Genomic DNA, 21,695 nt, shown 5'->3' on the forward strand with positions numbered 1-21,695 from the left:
TTTCCATGGAAACAGGAAAAGTATTGGCAGTCATTGGCAGTGCAAAGCATTAAGTTATTTTGGTGTCATGTTTTGCATGGATTTTATAGATTTTACTTAATATGTATCCTACAAACAGCTCAGCTGTCCAGCATATAGCCATGAATCAACGTTGAGAGCCACTGCCCATGGATGATGTCTTTGTTTTCACTACTTCATAAATGGACTAACAGTTCAGCCTACCACAAATGTGGTTTGTTTTTTTTCTTTAACAGTGTGGTTTCCTGTAAAGGGTTAAAAATGACCTCATACATGAATCTACAGCGAATGAGAGAGTGAGAGAATCAGAGGACTACTGAGATAGGCATGTGGAAAAGAGAGCAGCCATTGTTCTTGGACCTTTTATACTCTCATTCAACAGTCTGCTGCTTCTCAGATCGTCTTTATTAGGCCTTTATTCGAAGGCTGATGATGTGGTTAAAGCGGATATGGACTAGACAAATTATAGCCTGTTGGAAAATTACATTCAATGAAATAACAGTGTTTAAAGGTTTACAGTATCATGGGCGTATTAACAGACTGGTGATGTGACATGTTGACAACAGGGAGGCTTGCTCTTCTTCCTTAAATCCCCGCACTAGTTCTGTTGGTCGAAATGTAGTCAATCAATAACTGAGATGTTTCGAGCAGTTTTTTTTTTAAATTATTAGTAGTAAAATCAACATTGACACATCACAGCACATTTAAGAGACTGCGTGTAGTAAACAGATTCTTAACAGTTTACGTTCTGCGTATTCACTCTCTCCATTATTCAGTTTCCTGGCAGATTAAAGCTTTGCTGAGTGTGGCCTTTTATTGTGGGGAATCTAAATATCCTCCAAGCATGGCCTAGAATAATATCAATGTCTCCTCATCAAGCTTTGGTGAATAAGAGAATGAGTCCATGAACTAATGGTACTTTCAAAATAAAAAAAAAGTGACTTTGCACGCTAGGGTTTGAATTAAACTTAGTAGAGTTATAGTACACATGAGTTCACAGATTGAAGTGATCATTTCTGTTAATGTTATAGTGTGACGTCCAGAGATTATATTATATTATATATATATCTGTCATCACACCATCTATATAGTGCCGATGTCCCTACCTTTCCGACTGAAATGAAGACAGAGGGATATCATTTAAAATAACACACTTCATAATAGCCTTGGAAAGTCATGCAGAGTTGACTGCGCTCCGCCTCGGCTTGACATCCTCCTGCCCCGCGGCGCATGAATATTTGATGTCGGGTGCGTGATGTAACTGGTATTTTGAAGAGACATCTTCACTCTCCGCAGATGCCTTCTTTGTTTGAGCGGCTCTGATTACAGAGTAGATACAAGGGTCGGAGTAGACGCAGAGACTGGGTGTGCCTGCACTCAAAGTCAGACACATGGGAACAATTACAATGTGTGGGGGCACAGGCTCTTGTGTGTTCGTCTCTCTCGCTCTTAGTCTGCCTGTCTTTATGTTTACACTGTCTCTTTTAAGGTGGTGGTGTGTCAGCGGCATCTTAAGCCAAGCAGAGTGATGCTTTGTGAGTTTAGTGCCTTTTTTTTCTTCCTTTCAGATTTCCTTCTGTTGTAACATAAAAAATAAAAGACTGAACACTGAAGTGGCTCACTTCTTTTACTTAATGTGCATTAGACAAAGAGGGTTGTGGCTCACTTTTCTGCCCCCTCTCTTTTTGTTTTTTGTTTAACAGGGGAAATTGTGGCTTTAACGTTATGATGCCGAGCTTTAGCAGTTGGAGCCAATGAGAATCATTTAAGAGCACTCGATGTGGCTTGACATTCATGCCTGAAGCCTGATCTTTGACACAGTATATAACTTTTTTTTTTGTTGTTTTTTTTTACAACCAAATCCAAGCCAGAGTTATGATTTTGTGAAAAAAATAAAACATCTTGTTAGAATCTCTAGGTTTGATTTTCGTTAAGTGTCTCAGATTCATTAGAATGATCTGTCAGGTATGAAGGCAACAAATGTAACTGGACTCTTTGTTCTGTAATTATACGCTTATCTTTACTGGATACATCACAATGGGCTGCTTGTTATTATTGTTTGGGGGGCTCCACTAATTTGTAAAGAGAGGAAAATTATGAAAGGCCCTTTTGAGTTGGGAGAGTTGTTCATTAGAGGGTTTAAGGATTAGGTTGAAATAAGCTTGTTGAACTTCCTTGTACATGGAATGAGGGGCACTTTGTAACACAAGATATGAGTGGGAGACATAATGTGAAGCAGAGAAAACAAAGAGCAGTAGGCTCTTCCTGTACAGCTGAAGATCTGTAAAACATATGTCCTCTTTTATGTTTGAACATACAGTATATTGATGTTTCTTTCTTCTTTTTTCCTGACTGCTGCTTTCCCATCCAGATGTCTGTAACCATCCAGGGGCTGTCAGTCCTTTCAAACTGTGGTTAAATAGTAAACTTCCTTTTGGATATACTTTGATTGTTATATTTTAGCCTCAATTTTCAGATTGCAGTTATATTCAATCACTCAGATTAAAATACCTGTTTATCTCAGGAATGTTTATAAGTGGGCAACATCTAATGTCAAAATGCCTTTGGTGTTCTCTGTTTAAGTTACTCCATCTGTCTTTCCCACAAAATATTGAAGTATGAAGCCCTATCTACTTAAGTAATTTGTTGAGAACTTTATTGTTTTATGGCAACAATACCTCTTTGGCACCTGACTACACTCAGACAGTCCATAAAAAGTATTAGAAAGTACTATTTGGCACAGGTCTCTGGCTTTTTCATAACCTCTGCATCACCTCAACTCATATTGCACCACCCCCTTCTTTCTCTGTTAGTTTTGGCTCAGCCTAACGTATTGTTTCTTTCAAATTTGCATTCAGAGGAGATTTTGTGGCATCTTGACTCAACTTCATTTTTATTGCTCAGAAGCCTGCTGTAAGAACTATTTGATGACAACAGGGTAAGGTAACTATTAATATCAGCTTCAGGGCAATATTGTATCACTGAAATTCCAACCATGACCCTCAATAAATATTAAAAGTTCATATCAACAAGACTAGGTCAAAACCTAGCATATACTGCGTCATAGGCTATTTTCATTCCACCCTGTGTCAGCTGGTTTCAACCCTTTATCTGTTTGCTTCTCCTCTCTGTGCTCACATGTACAGTTTTTAATAGAGTCAAATTCCCAATAAAGCTGCTCTCATTTACATGTTTTTCTGTTTCTGTTGTCGGACAATGGAACAAATATGAAACAGTGACTGAAACATGGCCCATTAAGACTTCATCTTAACCAGCAGTCATTTTTGCAAGCCATCTCCAAGCTGCCGCTCTGCACTGCTGAAGTCGAGATTTTATAAAAATTTATAAAAATTCCAATTCAAAATGTGTCATACATAATGCATCGAAAGCCTATGTTTCTGTTGAAACACAGAGGCCAAGAAAAGACTAAAAAAAAAAAATGGATATATAGACACATACACTGACTATGAGATCTGAAATTTAGCCGTTGAGCTTTAGTACAGACTCTAGAACTTTACATTTCATATTTAACAGTGGAGGGGAATGAGATATTTGGCGAGCTTATTTGTTTTGACCCTCAAATGCCTCTGTAGCACAGCCTTGATGATAAATCTTTTTATCAGGTTAACATTGAACCGAACAAAGTCAGAAACGGTATTAATGTCATTATGTGCACGCCCTGTCATCGGACACATGGCCCAGCTATGACTGCGTCTTCAGACCTCCTCAGTCTTTAGTTATGTTGTTTTTCTTAATAAGAAGTAGAGGATCATACAGTGTAGTGTCACCCTGGTTTCAGTTAATGGTTAACTAACTTATCGTGGTGAAAAAACAACACGTCCCCTTGCACTACCCCTCCTGCTCCTGTTCGTTTGCCCGCCACAGTCTAATTTATGTGTATATTTTCACACTTCTCATAATAACATAAAAGATCTCTAAGGCTGTATCTTGCACAGTTGCTTCATTGAGCTGCTGTCCTTGCCCTTCTCTCTCTCTCTCTCTCTCTCTCTCTCTCTCTCTCTCTCTCTCTCTCTCTCTCTCTCTCTCTCTCTCTCTCTCTCTCTCTCTCTCTCTCTCTCTCTCTCTCTCGCTCTCGCTCTCGCTCTCGCTCTCGCTCTCATATACACGGATGGACCGTCAAGAAATCCATAAAATTTTTACTGGCCCTGTCTTTCACTTCACCGGCTCGTTCTGTGTGTGCATGTGAGCAGTGAAATCGTGCTGCGTGCGTGTGCCGGGACTGGGCTCAGGCAAAACACTACGCTGCGCTAGATCACCCACAGATCTGCTGTCACAAATAGAATCAAGTCAATGCTGATAACTAAATTGTGTTAATATTTCATATCACACGCCACATTAAAAAATAAAAAATAAAATAATTGCGGTGGTGACAGAAATAATCTTAACCGCGCGGGAGGCATCACAAGATGTTATGCTGTTATCGTCACAGCCCTACACAACATTAAATCCCTTCACCAGTGTTTTTTTTTTTTTTTATCAGGTCATATAAAATTTGGTTTGGATTGTGAGAGTCTTCTCTTAATGTTTTTGAGGTACTGGATCCTGTCATCTGGGCGCAAAAGAAATTTTCCAAACGTTCCTCTGTAACTCATTTAAATGAGTCGAGTAAACTTACTCCCACCCTTAAATCTTTTGATTGGAGGCTTGCAGGTGTCAGAAAGTGCATTAGAGAAGGAGAGAGAGTGCACTTGGAGTTCACCTCTCAGTATGGCCAGGTGTCATTTTATTGGCCTCAGCTGCATGGAGAATGGAAGACACACACACACACACACACAAGCACACTTCACTAAGAGTAATGGGCGAAAATGACGTGAGAGGCCAAAATGATGGAGCATGACCTATAGTTCAGTGTGACGGATGGAGAAAGGCAACACAGTGTAGAACCGGTCACAGATTGAGTTTTAAAAAGACAGAGTGATCAAGTGAAACTGTGAGGAATGGTGGTTGAGAGATATAAGGAACCACTTCTCTCTGGGCTTTAAAGATTACGGTAACAGAAATGTTCCACTATGTCAGCGGTGGCTTGCTGCTAACAGCCCCTCAGCTACAGCAGCATATGAAGCAGAGAGGAAAAACCATACCATCTGCTCAGTTCGTTCCTAATCATTGGCAGGCCTTCCTTTTATTGGCCGAATTCCTTGTAGGAACTTGCTGATTTGTATAAAATGCGAAAACCTTCCTCTTCAGCCTCGGCTATCCTGTTGTGTGTGTGTGTGTGTGTGTGTGTGTGTGTGTGTGTGTGTGTGTGTGTGAAAATGTGAAATGCACGTTTGTATGTGTACGTGTGAGTCTAAATACTTTGTGCGCCAATGACTTTGACTTCGACTTCATTGTGGGTTTTCAGATGGAATTGCTGGATAAATTCCCGGTGGAGGGAGGCCAGAAAGACCCGAAGCGCAGGATCATTCCTTTCCTACCAGGTAAGAGTTAAAACACACGTTGTCCCCCAGCACCCCCTCCACACACACACACACACACACACACACACAAATTGGGATTGTCTGGAATAAACAAAAGAAGAATTATTTTGATAATAATAAGTAATAGTAGTTAGTTGTGATGGTAATTTTTCATTATTTCTGAAATGTTATTGACTAAATCATCCATAAAAAATGAGTTTCAACATTACTTATGATAAGATGTAACCAAAATATGTAATGATACACACAGAACAGGGAAGTCACGTAAATCACGCTGTACTTCCCCCTCGCTGTATTGTTGTGTCTTCGTCTCACTCCTGCTCATTTCTTCATTCCTCTGTTAGAAACACTTGGCACGCATTGGGTTAAAATGCGGACAACAATGACTCACTGATAGACTGTGGGTGAACTGGGGGAAATCAGAACGTTTTGTTGGGTTTGCAGACTGCACACAAAGGAACTAACCAGAAGGATCTGCAGTAATCATAATCAGTAACCTCACTCAACTGTGAACTGAGCGAGAATATGTTTCTTCATCATCAGCTGATCTCTCAGGATACGGCCCACAGACGTGTATTGTATTAGACATGGTACGCAGATCAGAGTTGGAGCCTTTGGGTGACACTTTGAGTATCTACTATTGTTTCACTTGATTAAAAAAAAAAAAACAACAAAAAAAACAAGAAGGTTACAGTTCATAGCATTTGTTATGAGATTGTTTTCGTGGCTTAGCTGCATCATTGTTCTGACTGAATCATCATCGTGTGTGAAAACCTAAAGTGGCCAAAAGAATGATTTCTTCTTTTTTAGCTTCATTGACTTTCCTACTAAGTCCAAGTGGCAGTGAAGTTTGTTTGGAATAAGTGCTTTGGGTGTGCTCGACCAACTGTTGAACTAGTTTTAGACTGAGATCCGGCTTGAAAGTGATTCTTTATGAGAGTTTGAAAGAAAGCCTCACCCAAAGACCCCACCCATATCTCCCCTACTGGACTCGGGACGGGTGGGGGATAGTATTATTTTTGTGGCCATGCAGGTCTGGAACTCATTGTGAGAATATATGCACACACACACACACACACACACACACACTGTTAGATGAACTCTGAGTAGGAGGAGGGGAAGAGCACTTACTATTGCTTTATACAATCACATAGAATAGAACAGAATAGAAAGTCTTCATTGCCACAAAACCATGCTGATTAGTGCATTAAAGGAGACAGGGAAACAAAACAACCTCAGCAAACAAACAGCCTCCTTCCTGCCTCCCAGTGAAGAGGTCTGAGTGTTGACAGGATCTTTCACTCCTTTTGGTTTCGATGGTCGAAAAATTACCATTGAAGTTTCCCCCCCAAGAAAGGCACTAAATCCTCAACAGCTCCTGTGGAGCTGCTAAAGCACCAAAAGTGGACTCAACATGGCAAACCTCTTGGAATGCCACTGTGGAGCTTTTTTCCATTTGTGGCAAGGGTGTTGCTGGAAAACATTATTTGTGCTTGGTGCCTGGATAAATCGAGGTTTCTTAGAGAATGAGGCTACGTCCACACTAATAGATGAGCGTCCGTCCATACTAACACGCCTGAAAAACACATGACCGTTCACGTAACCTGAGCATGCGCGTGCCGGTGTAAACAGGAAGCAGATTGACTACTCAGCAGTTGGCTGCAGAAAATACTAGACCAGAGATTTCTTCACTTGCTGCAAGCGATGAGCGAAGAGCGTGACAAATCAGGGAAGGATACATCGTGACTGATGAGACCCGGAAGATCGGGAAGAGAACGTGGATGTGTGTGTCATTGTCTCAGTTTCTGCCTGTACAGGCTAGAACGCAACCCTGGAGTTTTCAAACTGAAACAAGGCCAGTGGCATTTCCAAAAGTCTGACATGAACATAGCAAAAATTATGCATTTTAAAACTAAAATATATTACTGTAGCTGTAGCCTGTGTCTCAGGTCCCAGATCAGGTCATGCAGCCCTCTGAGAAGGACTCTCAGTTAACATTTGCCTGATTTTCAGGCATGAATTTTCCTAACAGCCAAGAAAATCATTCACTTACAAAGCAAAAGTCTGGACTGTGGGCTGAGGCCAACATAACAAGGCACGGAAGTGGTTTTCCCTTCTTGGTTCGGTTTGTTCAAGGCCTCAAGATGATTTTACTCCTTTTGATATCTCCACATCAGCAAAGTGGCTTGTCTGCATGTGTGCATAGTGCAGAATTTCTGCTCAGTTTTTTTTTTTTTTTTTGCCAGATGCACACACACACACACACACCAAAAGCTTATTTAGTTGTAAGTCCACGCTTGACCTCTAAGAAGAAGTTCCAAAAACTTTGAGCCATTTAAACCATACTTTTTTTCTTCCTCACAGGACTGGTCAGGACTGGTTTGCTATCTCAAGATAGGCCATTTGTCATTTGAATACCTCCCACAGTGCTAAATTTCTTTGATGGGTTGATGCACGACATTTAGATAAAAGTGATACATTTCGATCTGCTGAACCCAGACCCCTGTGCAGTGCTCTTTATGGCAGTGTCAGCAGGTCAGCCTTTGAAAAAAGAGCTGATGTGCTCTTGAGCAATTATCTAAAGCTGGAGTTGTTAAGCTATGTGTCAAAACCCAAGATGGAATGTGGGTCTGTTTCTTTAGGGCCCCCCTGCATGATAGACGAGGTGATATTTTTTCATGAACTTGGATCCCAGAAGTAAACTATGAATTTGTAATTTGGGTTGACCTTTTTTTATTTTTTTTCCCCCTTTTCCTCCTAATGATAGATCTACAGTACATACTGCGGTGTGCTGGGGATCTCTCTGCCTGCCACAGTAGGAGGCACAGTATCTTGGACAGGTCAAATACGATTCTGTTGAGCTGAATAACTCACATTCCCCAGTCTGTAAATGGCAGAAAAACACCAAATAACTCAACAGTTGCCATGACCTCATTGTTTATGCCTCATTCATATCACGTTCATCTCCCGTCTGCAGGGGGAAGCAATCACTGCTCTTGTCTAACTGAATTATTTGCATATGAAGCACCAGTAGCAGACCTGAGCTTTATGGCAGGTTAAGAAGCCGTTTGTGGCCTTAGTCAACAACTTACTGAAGAATGCAGTAATTACAACAGACACGCAGCTTTGTGGCAAGTCCAAGTCAACTGTCAAGTATTTTCAGAGGAATCTAAGTCAAGCTAAAGTCCTATAACACGTCTTAAGTCAAGTCTTGAGTCATTCAGTGCAAGTTCGAGTCAGTTCTGAAGGTACGTGACAGCAACTCTCACAACCAGGTCTCATTTGAGTCAAGTCCGAGTCTTGTCTCATGTCCGTAACAACTCTCAACCGAGGTCTCAAGTTTTGTAAAAGCAAGTTTCAAGTTTTCAGTCAAGTCATTTAGATAAATCCAAGTCAGGCCATTACTTGAAAAATCTTGAAAGTTGACAGTGAGGATTTGAGATCTCGAATACTGGCCATGAAAATGAAAAACATTTGAACATTTTCCTTTTTTTTTTTTTTTTTTTTTCTTTTAACTGGACTTTACAAACTTGAAGTCTCAAGTCCTCAGTTTTGTGAGTTTAACTGGAGTATTAAGTCTACAGAAATATGTTAGGTAAAGGTTTAAGCAACTCAAAATCACTCTGAAGGGGCAAAATACAGTGAAAAACCAAGAGGAAATTCATGTGTGTCGAGCTCACTGTGTGTTAGGTGTGTAACAACGACCCTCTCTGTGTTTCCGTGTCTCTCTGTCTCCTATGTCCCTCTACCTCCCTCGCTCGCTCTCCCCAGGAAACAAAAGCTGTTTGATAGCCGTGGTCACTGCTGGCTCTGAGATTTGCCGTAAAGTCTACCCTACCTCAGCCATGTCTCCAAGCAACCCCACCCCCACCCCCACCCCCACCACCAACCCCCACCCCTCCCCAAACAAGCCTTTTTTATCGGCTGCACCCATGAGTTCCCGTGCATACAGAGTGGGCAGTGTTGAGTCAGTGCTTCTCTCCCGACCCCAGAGAGCTTTGGAAGACTGTCAAAAAAGCTTTTTCTGTTTGAGGAGTGACAAAGGGGGGAGGAGAGGAAAAGAGAGGGAGGAAGAGAAGTAGGCGTCCGGGGGGGGTTGACTTTCAAAACTCTCCGGTTTTGGAGCGCTGTCCAAGCCGGTGTGTCCTTTTTCGGCTGCTCTGCCAACACCTAAGAGATTTGAAGCGCCTTCTCTCATTTTTCATCTGACCGATCTCCCTTTTTAACAGTCTCCCTCACATAGTACTGTAGTGGTTAGATTCATCCTCTGCGGACCATGAATGTTAGTCTAAAAAAATAAAATAAAAATCCATCCAGTAATTGTAGAGATATTTACTCTGACCAATAAAAGAAAGAAAAACCGCCACAAGAACAGAAGCTACAGGAACACCAATGTGTTTGAAGATCACGCCTTTTTTTTTTTTCATGAGCTCAAGTGACCATCCAGCTTTATTATATGCTTGAAGTTATATTAATCTCCAAACCAATCAGGTCTCCTTATTCACCGACGTCATCTGCAGTCTGGCTCTCTGATATTATAGTGAGGTACACTCTCTCATCTTCCACCTCCACCACATCTTCAGTCACATGCAATAACTCGGAAGCGCTCTGAAAAAAGATTTCCTGTAACTTTTAGTCTCGGTTTTTGTCGCCCACCTGAGTCAACCAGTAGGTTGTGTTTTGAGGATGTCACCTCCCACCTAACCCCCTCCACCTCTTTTTTTACATCCTTCCTTTTTCATGTTTCCTTTTCTTACATGTATCCTTTTCCTGAGTCTTTAGTCAGATTCACAGATGACGCTGTCTCTCTGTGCCAGTATCTACCTTTCTGCCATTCACTCACGCACACACACACACACACACGCAAACATACACATGCACACACATGTACATACATAAAAAAAACAAACATTTGTGGTTTTGAGCTGTGTGGGTTAAGGAAGCAGAAAAGGCCATTTTTAGTAACAAGGGTGAAGCGGTGGAGCTGCAGGTGGGCTGACTGTTCAGCTGCCGCCTCCTGTGAGGTAGATTCATGTTTCAGCAAGTCTTGCTTTATGATCACACTCAACAAATACCTTCGCCCCTTGATGGAGGTGATACAGTAACTTCTCAAAACATCTTCTTCTTTTATTCATTCAGGATCTTGTTACAGCCTTGACTTCCTGCCCGGTTTATATGTTTGCATTAGCGCCGTCTCAGTGAATTTATCGGAGAAAACTTCAGCGGCTAAAATGAGGAGAAAATAGATGCTGGCTCTGAAAATTTCCTGCATACCGTTAAGTTAGAACTGTGTTTTAAGAAGCCTATTTGTAGCCGTTTCTTGTTATTGTTATGGCGACCCAGCTCGTCTGTGCCCGAGGTTATTTGTGCCTGGAGATAAGAATGGGGGAGTTGGCATAACATGCTTTCCCAAAATCATTTATTCATGACTTGGAAAGGCCAGCTATTCACCTAGCTCCTTACCCACCTCATTGTGCTGTCAGTGATATTGATAACATCACTGTATCTGCATGCTAATTGACTAACCATGTATTCTAAATGAATCCTTATTGTTCTTTTTAGAAGTTGCTTTTGACATGAGTATCATCCAAATGAAAAAGCAGTTCAGCCTTTTCTTTCATTTACTAATCTTTTATGCTTTTGTATAAAAGATACAATACAGGATGTAAAAGTCAAATATGTGTTATTTACATGTTTATGCATATTTTAACAGTTTTTAACAGATTTTTCTGTTCTGTCGACTTCTAAGTCTGTTTTTTTTTTTTTTTCCTACTATTTTTCAGGGAAGATCCTGTTCAGAAGGAGCCATATCAGAGATGTGGCCATGAAAAGACTAAGGCCCATCAACGAGTACTGCAGGGTGAGTGTATTCACTCAATATGTGACTTTAACCTCGGAGTCTGCAATAGTAATATTTCTCGAAATGTCCGTGAAAGCTACACTGACCAGCGAGAAGCACCTTGGTAGTCAGAGGATAAGAAAAACAACTATCCCACCCAGAGGGTGAAACTGAACCAACTTAGTCATGAAGAGGAAAATGGAAAATAATCTTTTCATGGCCTCCGTGCATGTGAGCAGCACGAATAGTAGAGGATTCAGAATAACACTGAGGAACCAGGCCATCTGGTTTCGAGGGAAATAATTTTTTTGTTGAATATATGTCTTGGTTTGTGCCAAATTTATCAAATTTGTATCTCATTACCTTCACCTATCAGATGCTCCAGCTGTCAAACACACGCACATTGTAGTTGTAAAAAAAAATTCACACACACGGTTATATTCATTAAAATTAAGCTGAGAGACACACTGCAACATTTACATAACAAGATTTATAGGATTACATTTTTCCAAGAGCAGCTGTGGGATACTATTGCCCTTGCCTTCTAAATTGGCAGTGTGTGGTGCGTGCCACACTGAACTCCCTCGAGCAAGCCTTTGTGACAGCAGGCACAAAGGCTTGCTGAGGCGTCCTAAAAGCTCCCCAGGTGTTTTGTTGCCGACTCTGACCTCCCTGCATAAGCAGACAAACTAAAGGAGAATTTCTCTCCAGGGATCAACAGTGTATAAGCAAAAAACAACAAAAAACAAAAAAAAAAAGTGTTGCTGCGTAGCTAAACGAGAAGATGATCTCATTGTAACACGCAGATGTTCGGTAACCCATCACGATCCCACTGGACAAGAGATTTTATGAATGTATGTTTATGCTGTTAAGTTGCTGCTAGTGACAGAAGAAAGACAGAATGGACAGAATGGTGTAATGTGTTGGTGGTGTGTGTTCCTGTTTGAATTCCCCACAGTTCAGTTAAAAAGAAAGAAGAAAAAAAAAAAAGATAATGTAAAAGCTGTGCATTATCCAGCCCATTACATGGCTTTATAACCAAAGAGATAAATCACTTGGTCTTGAGAAAGGGGGGGGGGGTGCAACTGTATGGACTCAGGCTCCACTGTAGCAGAGCTGTGACCATAAAACTGCCAATAGCTAGAAAATAATCGCTACAATTTGACGGAAATGTTACCCCAGCAACCTAAATGAATACATCATGACTGATGTTGAGCTTCTTAGCAAGAAAACAAAGTTATGTGCCCGTGAAATAAATTCAAGAGCAAGGAGTGAGCCTGCTATGCATCTCACAGTCATTTCTTTTCAGGGTCAGGCATTTACAAAATGGATATGGTGGCCACAGAGTCACGTGATTTAGGTGTGAAGCGCCGTGCGTCTGTATTTCAGAAACCCCCCCCAACCCAACCCCCAGGAAGACGAGCTGTTGTTATCGCCTGTTGTGGTGGTTACTATCAGTGGAGAGTCATGCCAAAGGCAAACTGCTTGCTGGTGCTGAGCTTGCTCCATGTCAGCACATCCACAGCCCATAGGCTATGTTTTTATTCAACTCTACAGTCTTACCTCGGGGCCTCTAAACCCTCCGCACCTCCTCCTCCTTTCTTTCTGAGAGGGGAACATTTGAGGATGTTTTTACAAGTTAGTTCTGACTTAGCCCATACTCACGCCTTCTTGTATTTTCACCTGTATAATTTCATCTCCATATAGAGCATCGTGAAACCATCACTGTACAAATTAGTCCCTGATATGGTGCTTCCCTTCCCGAATACAAACGATAATTTACAAGGCCTCAGAGGGAAGAGAAAAGCTTTTATGTATGATTCTGCACCAAGTGTCATTGGATGGGGGGGGGCTAAAGGAATGTACAGCTGGTGTAGGCAACATCTTTAACCACTTATGTGAAAAATAAGAGTTGAGGGGGGTTGGTTCATGTCTATGGGTGTGGATGTTTATGGGAATAGCTGAGCCAGTTTTACATCAGTGGTGTCGCTAATACTCAAAGTTGTTATTGTTGAAATGTCTGAAAAGTTATATATACTGTATATGTAAAAAAAAAAAACAAAAAAAAAAACACATTTACATTCGGATTTGAATGGTCATTCTAATGTGGTTTAGGGCTGAGTGATGTTGTTCTTTGAGGACAGAACACCTCAGAGTATGCGAGAGATTTACGTGGGTTGGAAATGAATACAGTCCTGTGTCGCTGCTTTTAAATCCAAGCAAGCGGGAAAGTCACAGCTCGTCGGCCAGTGACAAGACACGCCGACGATCATTCGAAACATCATTCAGCTCTTTGATGGCATCATACGGTTCAGATCTCAGGATTCAGCTTTGACAGGGGATGCTGGGTATTGCACCGACTGCTAAAACAAATCCGAACTTGTCTGTAAGCACAAAAAACGGCCTTTTCATCCACCCTCTCCCGCAGTCAGGTTGACAAGGTGAAACTTCCATGTTTTTCTTTGGGAAGAGCTGAGTCAGCCCTTCTGTTGTACAGCTGAGGCTTTAACCTGACTCATGGAATTTCCCTGGTTGTGAAGCTTTAATGTTTTCATTCAAGTCAGGGAAAAAAAAAAAAAGAAGAGGGAAAAAAAAAACGAGGGGAAAAAAAAACAAAAAAAACATGAAATCGGGGATTGTTTGCAGAAACCAAAGAGTAAGACTGCTGAGCTAGGGTGACTAGCCAGATCGCACAGCTTGATGAAATGCATCACATCAAAAAGTCCACTAAGTAATCAAGCAATTTCCATCTGACCTTCATTAGCCAGTACTCAAAAGATTTGAAAAGATAATGCTTTTACTTACAAACCGATTAAGATTTTGCATAAATAATGCCTCTAAATGTCTTTTCTTCAGGGGCCAGAATATATCCCAAACACTGAATATTTTTTCAACAGCCCTTTTTGATTTTCAAAAATGGACACATTTTTTTTTTTTAGTAGTTTCATAAGTAACAGACACAGCAATATATCAGCTTCAACCTCCTTTGTTATTGGTACTTGACGAGACTGACGATCCCTATTTGCTGCATGTGTCCACATGTGAAAAGTAACTGTGCACAGATGCAGTCACAATGCACTGTACCTTTTTATAGGAATGCATATCCATTACCTACTTTTCCTTGGAGAAAACACACACCCACCCACACACACACACAAACACACACAGGCACACACAATTACCTTAATGCTGCCTGCTGTAAAGAACACCCATAAAGTCCATTTGCTGTAATGTACCCTGAGCCTCCCTCCCGTCTCCTCCCTGGGGAGAATTGTAATGAGTGGATGGGCCACCGGCTGACACAAGTAGAGGGATAAATCCAAGGAGAGGATAGCCAGTTCTCTGACCCCAGGCACAGCGTAGCATTCTGGACTAGACATTGCTGGGTGGGGTCCTCTGGAGGTCACCAGTAAAAACTCTTAAATCAGCTGCTAAGGTTGTGTGTCTCAAGATATGGAGGAAGCTACTGTAAGAAGGAGATGGTTTTTTTTTATATCATCGAGCAATATTATATGTACCATGAATCAACAAACACGTATGGGGGGGGCACACATGCACACCCACACTCTTTATGAATCTGCAGCTAATGGAAAAACACCAGATATACTTTGTACATGGCAGCAATCCCACTCCTTTATTCCAGCACAAGTTGTTGGCATGAATTTATGGTCATAAGTATGACAAAGCAAATGTGGGCACATGGGACAAGGACACCTTGGTTGGGTCTCTGGCTTCCATTCCACATCCGTCAGTCCCGATGTTATATCAGTGTGTCAAAAAGGAGACAGACAGAGACTCTGCTTACCTCAAAGGACAGAACTGAAACACTTAGGGGTATTAAAATCAGAGGTAGAGGCCAGCGGAGGAGGCTTGATGGATAGCACTGAGCTTTGCCTGCCAGCAGATGGAAGGAGGAGAAGGAGTGGTCTAGCTCCCCTAGCAGTAAGAGAGACAGTCAGCACAGGGTCATTGGCGGCACTTATTCTGTCTTCTGGTTTTGGGGGATCAAGCTGTTAAGGTGATTATCTGTGTCACTGCCGTCCTTAAGAGGTTTGGTTGAAAGAGAGTGAAAGGCAGATTAGGAGAGGCAGATAAAACACAGACTCTGGAAAGAACAAAAAAAAAGGAAGGAGGGGGGGCTTGAAGATGTGCAATAACATGACTAGCCGTGTGTGCAAGAGAGAGATCACACCAATAAAGAGAAAACTGGATGTGGCTGTTTGTCTTTCATCTCCAGCTGTGTTGTCAGGGCTCATCTCTCTGCTGCTGGTGATCCTCCACAGAGGCATAAGATGAGGGAGGAAGGTAGATGAGTCGGATCAATGAACTCGGCTCAGGACCGGAGACAGAGACCAGAACCAGCCGGTGTGATTGAAAAACATTTCACAAAGAGAACGGGAAAGTCTCGTTCTGAAATCATCTAATATTTAGGTCTTCATATTAGAAAATACACCAGAGGGGGCAATAAGAACGAATATAAGAAACTAGACACAATATTAGAAAACAAGAGAGATGTAGACACATACCTCTGCCCAGGCTGCACAGTCATCATCTAAATGTGTCACTTTAATCAGAGAAAATGTTTTTAAGCTTCATTTTGGAATTGTGCAAAATGTCAAGAGTCAGACTCGTATTGCTGGTATGCCATCCATACACACACACACACACACACAAAATACTATCAACTTTTGAAGCTTGTGTAATAAGTATGAGAATATGGCAGTCAAAAACAGTATGGGATATTTAAAAATGTATGAAATTCCATTTCCAAAATGTAAAAAAAAAAGTATAACGTAGTGGTGCTAAAAGAAAAAAACACAGATAGTGGGAAAAGTTGTTGAAACAGAAATAGGTGGGTCCTATACTGATGTTCTGGAGTCTGTAAAAAGTTTTTTTTTTCTTAAATGCAACCACTGTTTATAATATATTGAATAGTTACATGGTGAAATCTGTGTTGTAGTTAACTGAAACTCTCCGACAGATTTATGAACATTAGATAAACCAGTTGCTCAATGCCTTTTCTGTACTGTAATATGCTTCCCGGCACAGGAGAGTAGTCTGAAAATGCCCTCAAGTACTGTACGTAGGAGGCAAGACATTCATTGAACGCTATATTTCACCTCTGGTTGACTTGTGTATATACTGAAGTGATTGTAATTGCCAGTTTGTGTGATTATCTAAGTTTCCTGCTATGCTTTTTGTCTGCAGGCCCTCATTCAGCTGCCGGTCTACATCTCCCAGTGCGAGGAGGTCAGAGTATTTTTTGAGACCAGACCTGAAGACCTCAACCCACCCAAGGAGTAAGTACCACGCATGGGCACACCGACTCACTCACACACACACTCACTCACTCACACACACACACACACACACACACACACACACACACTCACACACTCACACACACACAAATCTCCTCAACTGTTACAAATGCTCAGGGCTCACATGCTATGGGAAAAGCCCATCATTGTTTCCGTGACTGATGTCATGTCACATCCCGTCAGCATTTACCCCCAGTCTGCTGGTAATGAGCATTCATTACATCCTCTAATGGATATGGTTTCATACTGTTGCACCACTTCCTGTTGGGTTTTTTCAAGCATAAACACACTTAATGGGTCCTTTTTCTTCTTATTTTTTTTTTTTAAATGCTGAGTTAGCATATAAGCATGTAGCTGCAGCTCAGTTCAGCCACCAGGCTCCAGACAGCTGAGACTGCACGCCTGCTCCCAAGGTGTGCAGACCCGCTCTGTTGTCTCTTGTAAATCTCACTCAACACATTAGCGTCATATCCAGTGCTGACAGTTAACTATGTGCTAAAACATAAGACATCAGTGGGCAATCAATGCCAGCCTCAAACACACACACACACACACACACACACACGAAGTTACGTGTGTTTATACACACGTAACTTCGCACACAGGCCGTAGTTGCGAATGTGTTGTTATTAGAAGTTAGCAGCACCTTCAGGGCGGTGGAGGTTACGGCTGGCTGGTTTCATAGAGACCATAACCCGTGGCTAACATTTAACCCTTGAGATGTTTTTCTTTTTTCTTTTTTAACACCAACAGCTGTCAGCTGAGGCATTCGCTTTAACTTCTCTGTCATCACGTACCGATGTGTGACACCGGGCGTTGAGGAGTTTCCTCCGTCGGCAGGGAAATTAGTTGACAGGTCCTGTTATATATGGCAGGAGTGCATGTTGGGAAAGCAGTAAGGTAGCGTCTGAAGAAGAGAGAGTCACATGAATGAAAGTGTATCACCATGACCTAATCCTTCCCCTATAGACCTATAGACTGCACTAATAATATGAATAATATAACATAACTGTGCGCTCTTTTGCCAGTTTCTATTGGAAAAATGGGTACTTCATCATTTTGTACTACAAAGTCAGAGATATTCCTTGAACTATTGCATCACTTTCCACTTTATTTTGTTTGCATTGTGCAACATTAGTCTCCATCAGGACTACAGTAACACCCAGTTTCTGTAAAGCCCCTAAGCGAGGGAATTTCTCTGGCATGTCTCAAGTGTGTTGTCATCTTGCCATTTAAACTCATTAAAACTGTTGAGCAACTGAAATCGGAAAATGTAGGTTGGTTGGTTTAAAAAAAAAAAAAAAAAAAAAAAAGAGGCAATCGCTGTGACTGTCTGTGCAGTCTGCATTCATTCAGCCCTTCATTCACTGCGCACTGCTACCACAGCAACAATTTAAAATGCAATATACTGTAGCTATAATTTTTATTTTGAATTTTTTTTTTTTTTCCTTTCGTAAAGTTCAACAAATAACATTATGTAATGTAATTATTAACACATCTCATTAAAGCTGCACAACATTCACATCGTGCTTGCAATTCATATCCTTCTTGCTCAAGGGCATTGAACAGGACACATGGCTGTTATGGGGAATGAGATGAGTGCCTGCGCCAGTCTGCCATATCGTCATCTAGAACGCGAATGGATTAAATGTCACATTGAAGTGTGCTGTGTGTTGCCGTCACGTAGTCTACCTGGGCCTGTGATAAGAGAATCATACTGTTGGGAATGTGTCAGTCAGCAGAGGCGCTTCTCTCCTTCCCGAGATTTTTTACTAATGTGACAAACATAACCCTCTGCAACTCTCCCGTAACAAGCCCCTTAATATCTGTGCGTGATCAATATGAAAAAAGCTTCTTATGTTATTATCTGTAGGTGCGCAACATTATACCGCTCCTATTTCTGATGTTAAACTACCCATTGAAGACTAGACTAAATGTTTAATTATTGCATTATACAGCGGTGGGAAGTAAATTTACTCAAGTACTATACTTAACTGCCATTCTACCTTGTACCACTGGAATTACATAACAAGCAACTCACAGGACAAAATGCTACTTGCTCAAGAATAGTTCATATTTCCTGTGTCCTCTTTGACGTTGGGAAGCTTTCCACTCTGTAGTGGCTGTCTATCAGTTATATGGTAATCAGACAGCTCTCTGAAATGGCAGTGGGTATTGTCTGATAGTAAGTGGATATTATGTCTGAAAGAATCAACTGTTTCTCTGTATGTATAGTTCCTGACAGCTCGACCTCTCTCTCTATCTGTCTCCTCTCTCTGTCTCACACACACACACACACACTTTGTCTTGCTGTCCTCCCACAGTGAGGTTGCCAAGGACACATACCTCCGTACTCCTCATACAAAACCCCAAGCATGTGTTGGGAGAAGCAGGAAAGAGAGAGGGCATTTACTTGAGGCGGATGAATATAGGAAAGACCTTGGTTTGTCTTTTATTGAAATTGGATTACTGCTTTCTGCTAGTGCAGCCTGTTGTTTGGCTGACTGACAACAGGGCTGGTGTACAGACACAGCAGCCACTGTGGGAGAAGATTTATCACGGCCTATAAATCTATTCCACTGAGAGGGACATCTTGGACTTTCTACTTAAGAGCCGCAAAGTTAGAGGAGGAGGAGGAGGTGGAGTCGGGGGGGGGTGTAAATGCAAAGAGGAAGTAGTGGGTCCGAACTAGAAAAGACGAGCTAGTGTGGGAAGTGTCTGTAGAAAAGAGGAAGCGCTGCACCAAGGATGGTTAAGCGAAAGCAAACGGGGAAAGTGGGGGCGATCGTAGGGGAAGAAAATAGAATCGGATGGTGGGCCAAGATTGAAATAGAGCTGGATGGAAAAAATGAAGAGGAGCTTAAAATACAACAGACAGAAGGAGGTGAAAGGCTGTTTAACTCTACGGTTGTGCTCAGGGTGTAGAAACCTAACGCATATACCGTCCCTGGAGAAGAGGCTTTGATAGATGTCACCTTATTTGTGTCTGTTCTGTAACGGCAAACCTGCAAAGTGTGTTCTCATGACTATGTAGTTATAGTTTGTTCTCCCATTCATCATCTCAGTGCCCTGCATGTGACTCAACCTTCTCAGCCCGATATGAAATTTCCCATGAAAGTTGAAATTGAAGTTTTGCCCTAATGGTTTTGTAACGAGACTTAGAATAAAATGAAAACAGGGAGTGGGAGGATTCATTTGATTTGATACTGTAAAGCAGTTCAAATAATCATATTAGGCTATGGGTCAGTTAGTGGTTATGTCCGGTGCGTATCTTGACCGTGGTTTCACCTCGGTTCAAAAAGAGCAAATACACACACACACACACACACACACACACACACACACACACACACACACACACACACACACACAACACACACACACACACACACACCACACACACACACACACACACACACACACACACACACACACACACACACACACACACACACACACTGCTCTCCTTTAATAATCCAAATCATTGGTATTGCTTTGGTTGGCCCAGGCAGGGATTTCTTTTTATAGTACGTTAATGGGCACGCTTATGGGTAAAGATTTATTGAGACCCAAGCCCCTGCAATTAACAGTTGTGTCGATTGAACAGTGCTTTTTGTGGCTGAGAGCGCTCATGTTGATGCAGGGAAGCGAACAAGGAGCAGCTGCCAAGGAAAATGATTAAGGGAGATGAAGGAGCGAGTGGAGTAGACATGGAAGATGTGAGATGGAAAAAGAGAAGGCGATGGAAGGCCATAAAGTAAGGGAGCAATATTTAGATAACAAAGAGGCTGAGACAGAGCGAGTGAGGGAGTAAAATACTGAGCATTAGCCACCATTGACTTTTCGGGGGAATCTGGACATTGAATCAGCTCCTGACTGCTTCTGTGGAGTGATGGTCTATTTATCTGGCTAATGTCTAAACCAGACACAGCAGATGCTGTATTGAATTTACCATCAGAAGATCCTTACTCACACTGCCGTACATCAGAGAGAGACGAGGCAGAGAGACAGATTCTCTCCTCGTATTTATCAGATGCCGCATATAAACAGATCTAAACAGAAAAATTATAATATTAGCAGTTCATGTTAATTCTTTGCTGGAGGGCATCACTCCTCTGTTGTATTGTTACACCATGAAAAAATTACAAAAATAAATAAATAAATAATCATATGAAACAATTCAAAAACCGATTAAAACTCATCAATTCAGAGTTTGTTTAAAGAGCGTCATTAGTGCCAGACTGTAGTTAAATGAAAACAGCAACAGTGACAGGGATGCTAGTAACAGCAGCAGCAGTATAATGAAGTGAATGAAGAAGTACAAGAGCCAAACATCGTATTGGAACACGCGAATAAACTCTTCATTTCTGTACCAGGGTCACTCCTGCAGAATAAAGACTGACTGATAACTCATCAGTGACATTAATGAGTCTGAATTCAGGCCGTCGTCCTATGTTGTTGTTTTTTGTTTTTTTCAAATTTTAAGATATTTTTCTGACATCTACAAGTTTTCGTGAATTATTCCAAAAAATGTAAAATAGTATTTGTTGGCTAGGAACATCTCCTTAGCTCCAGTAGTAATGTGATGATTTCCTCTCATTACCAGGGAACCCATGGGAAAGAAGAAATCAGGTAAGACGGCAGCTTTATTTGTGCATTTTAAAATGAAAATGGGGTTGAGCTGGCCTTGACTATGTGTCATTTTATCCTTGGGAAAAAAAAACGAAAGAAAATAGTGCAGAAATATATATATATATATATCAGGTTCTTTTTCCTTATGAATACAAGTCCTCTGCAAATTATCTGTAGTATATAACATCATCTCCATCTAGTGGTCATTGAGTTTTACACAAAAAAAAAACAATGATTCCACCAGAACAATTTTAATGTTAATCTGGAGTTGATTATATATACTTTTTTTTATATATCTTCTCTATCCTCTTCACTCATCTAATATTCTTTTATTTAAGTTGCATCCATGTAATTTTTTTCAGTTTTCTTCTCCATTCATTTTCCTTTCCATCAGGGCTTGTGGAGAGAGCGACCACTTTCCTAAAGCGAGGTAGTAAACACGCT

General features: G+C 41.3%; 1 protein-coding gene across 4 annotated transcripts in view; it reads left to right on the forward strand.

Annotated features, from left to right (window-relative positions):
- sh3pxd2b (SH3 and PX domains 2B) overlaps positions 1–21,695 on the forward strand; it is a 40,046-nt gene that overhangs the window by 9,106 nt on the left and 9,245 nt on the right. For 2 of the 4 annotated variants that reach the window (XM_056397007.1, XM_056397010.1), the window contains exons 3-7: positions 5,384–5,459; positions 11,243–11,319; positions 16,507–16,598; positions 21,226–21,251; positions 21,646–21,681. In XM_056397007.1, the coding sequence (XP_056252982.1) occupies positions 5,384–5,459; positions 11,243–11,319; positions 16,507–16,598; positions 21,226–21,251; positions 21,646–21,681 (307 nt within the window). The remainder of the gene's footprint in view (positions 1–5,383; positions 5,460–11,242; positions 11,320–16,506; positions 16,599–21,225; positions 21,252–21,645; positions 21,682–21,695) is intronic. The other 2 variants (XM_056397009.1, XM_056397011.1) reach the window with 1 other exon arrangement.

Source organism: Seriola aureovittata, chromosome 15, assembly GCF_021018895.1.
Source record: "Seriola aureovittata isolate HTS-2021-v1 ecotype China chromosome 15, ASM2101889v1, whole genome shotgun sequence".
In the NCBI taxonomy this organism is placed as follows: domain Eukaryota; kingdom Metazoa; phylum Chordata; class Actinopteri; order Carangiformes; family Carangidae; genus Seriola; species Seriola aureovittata.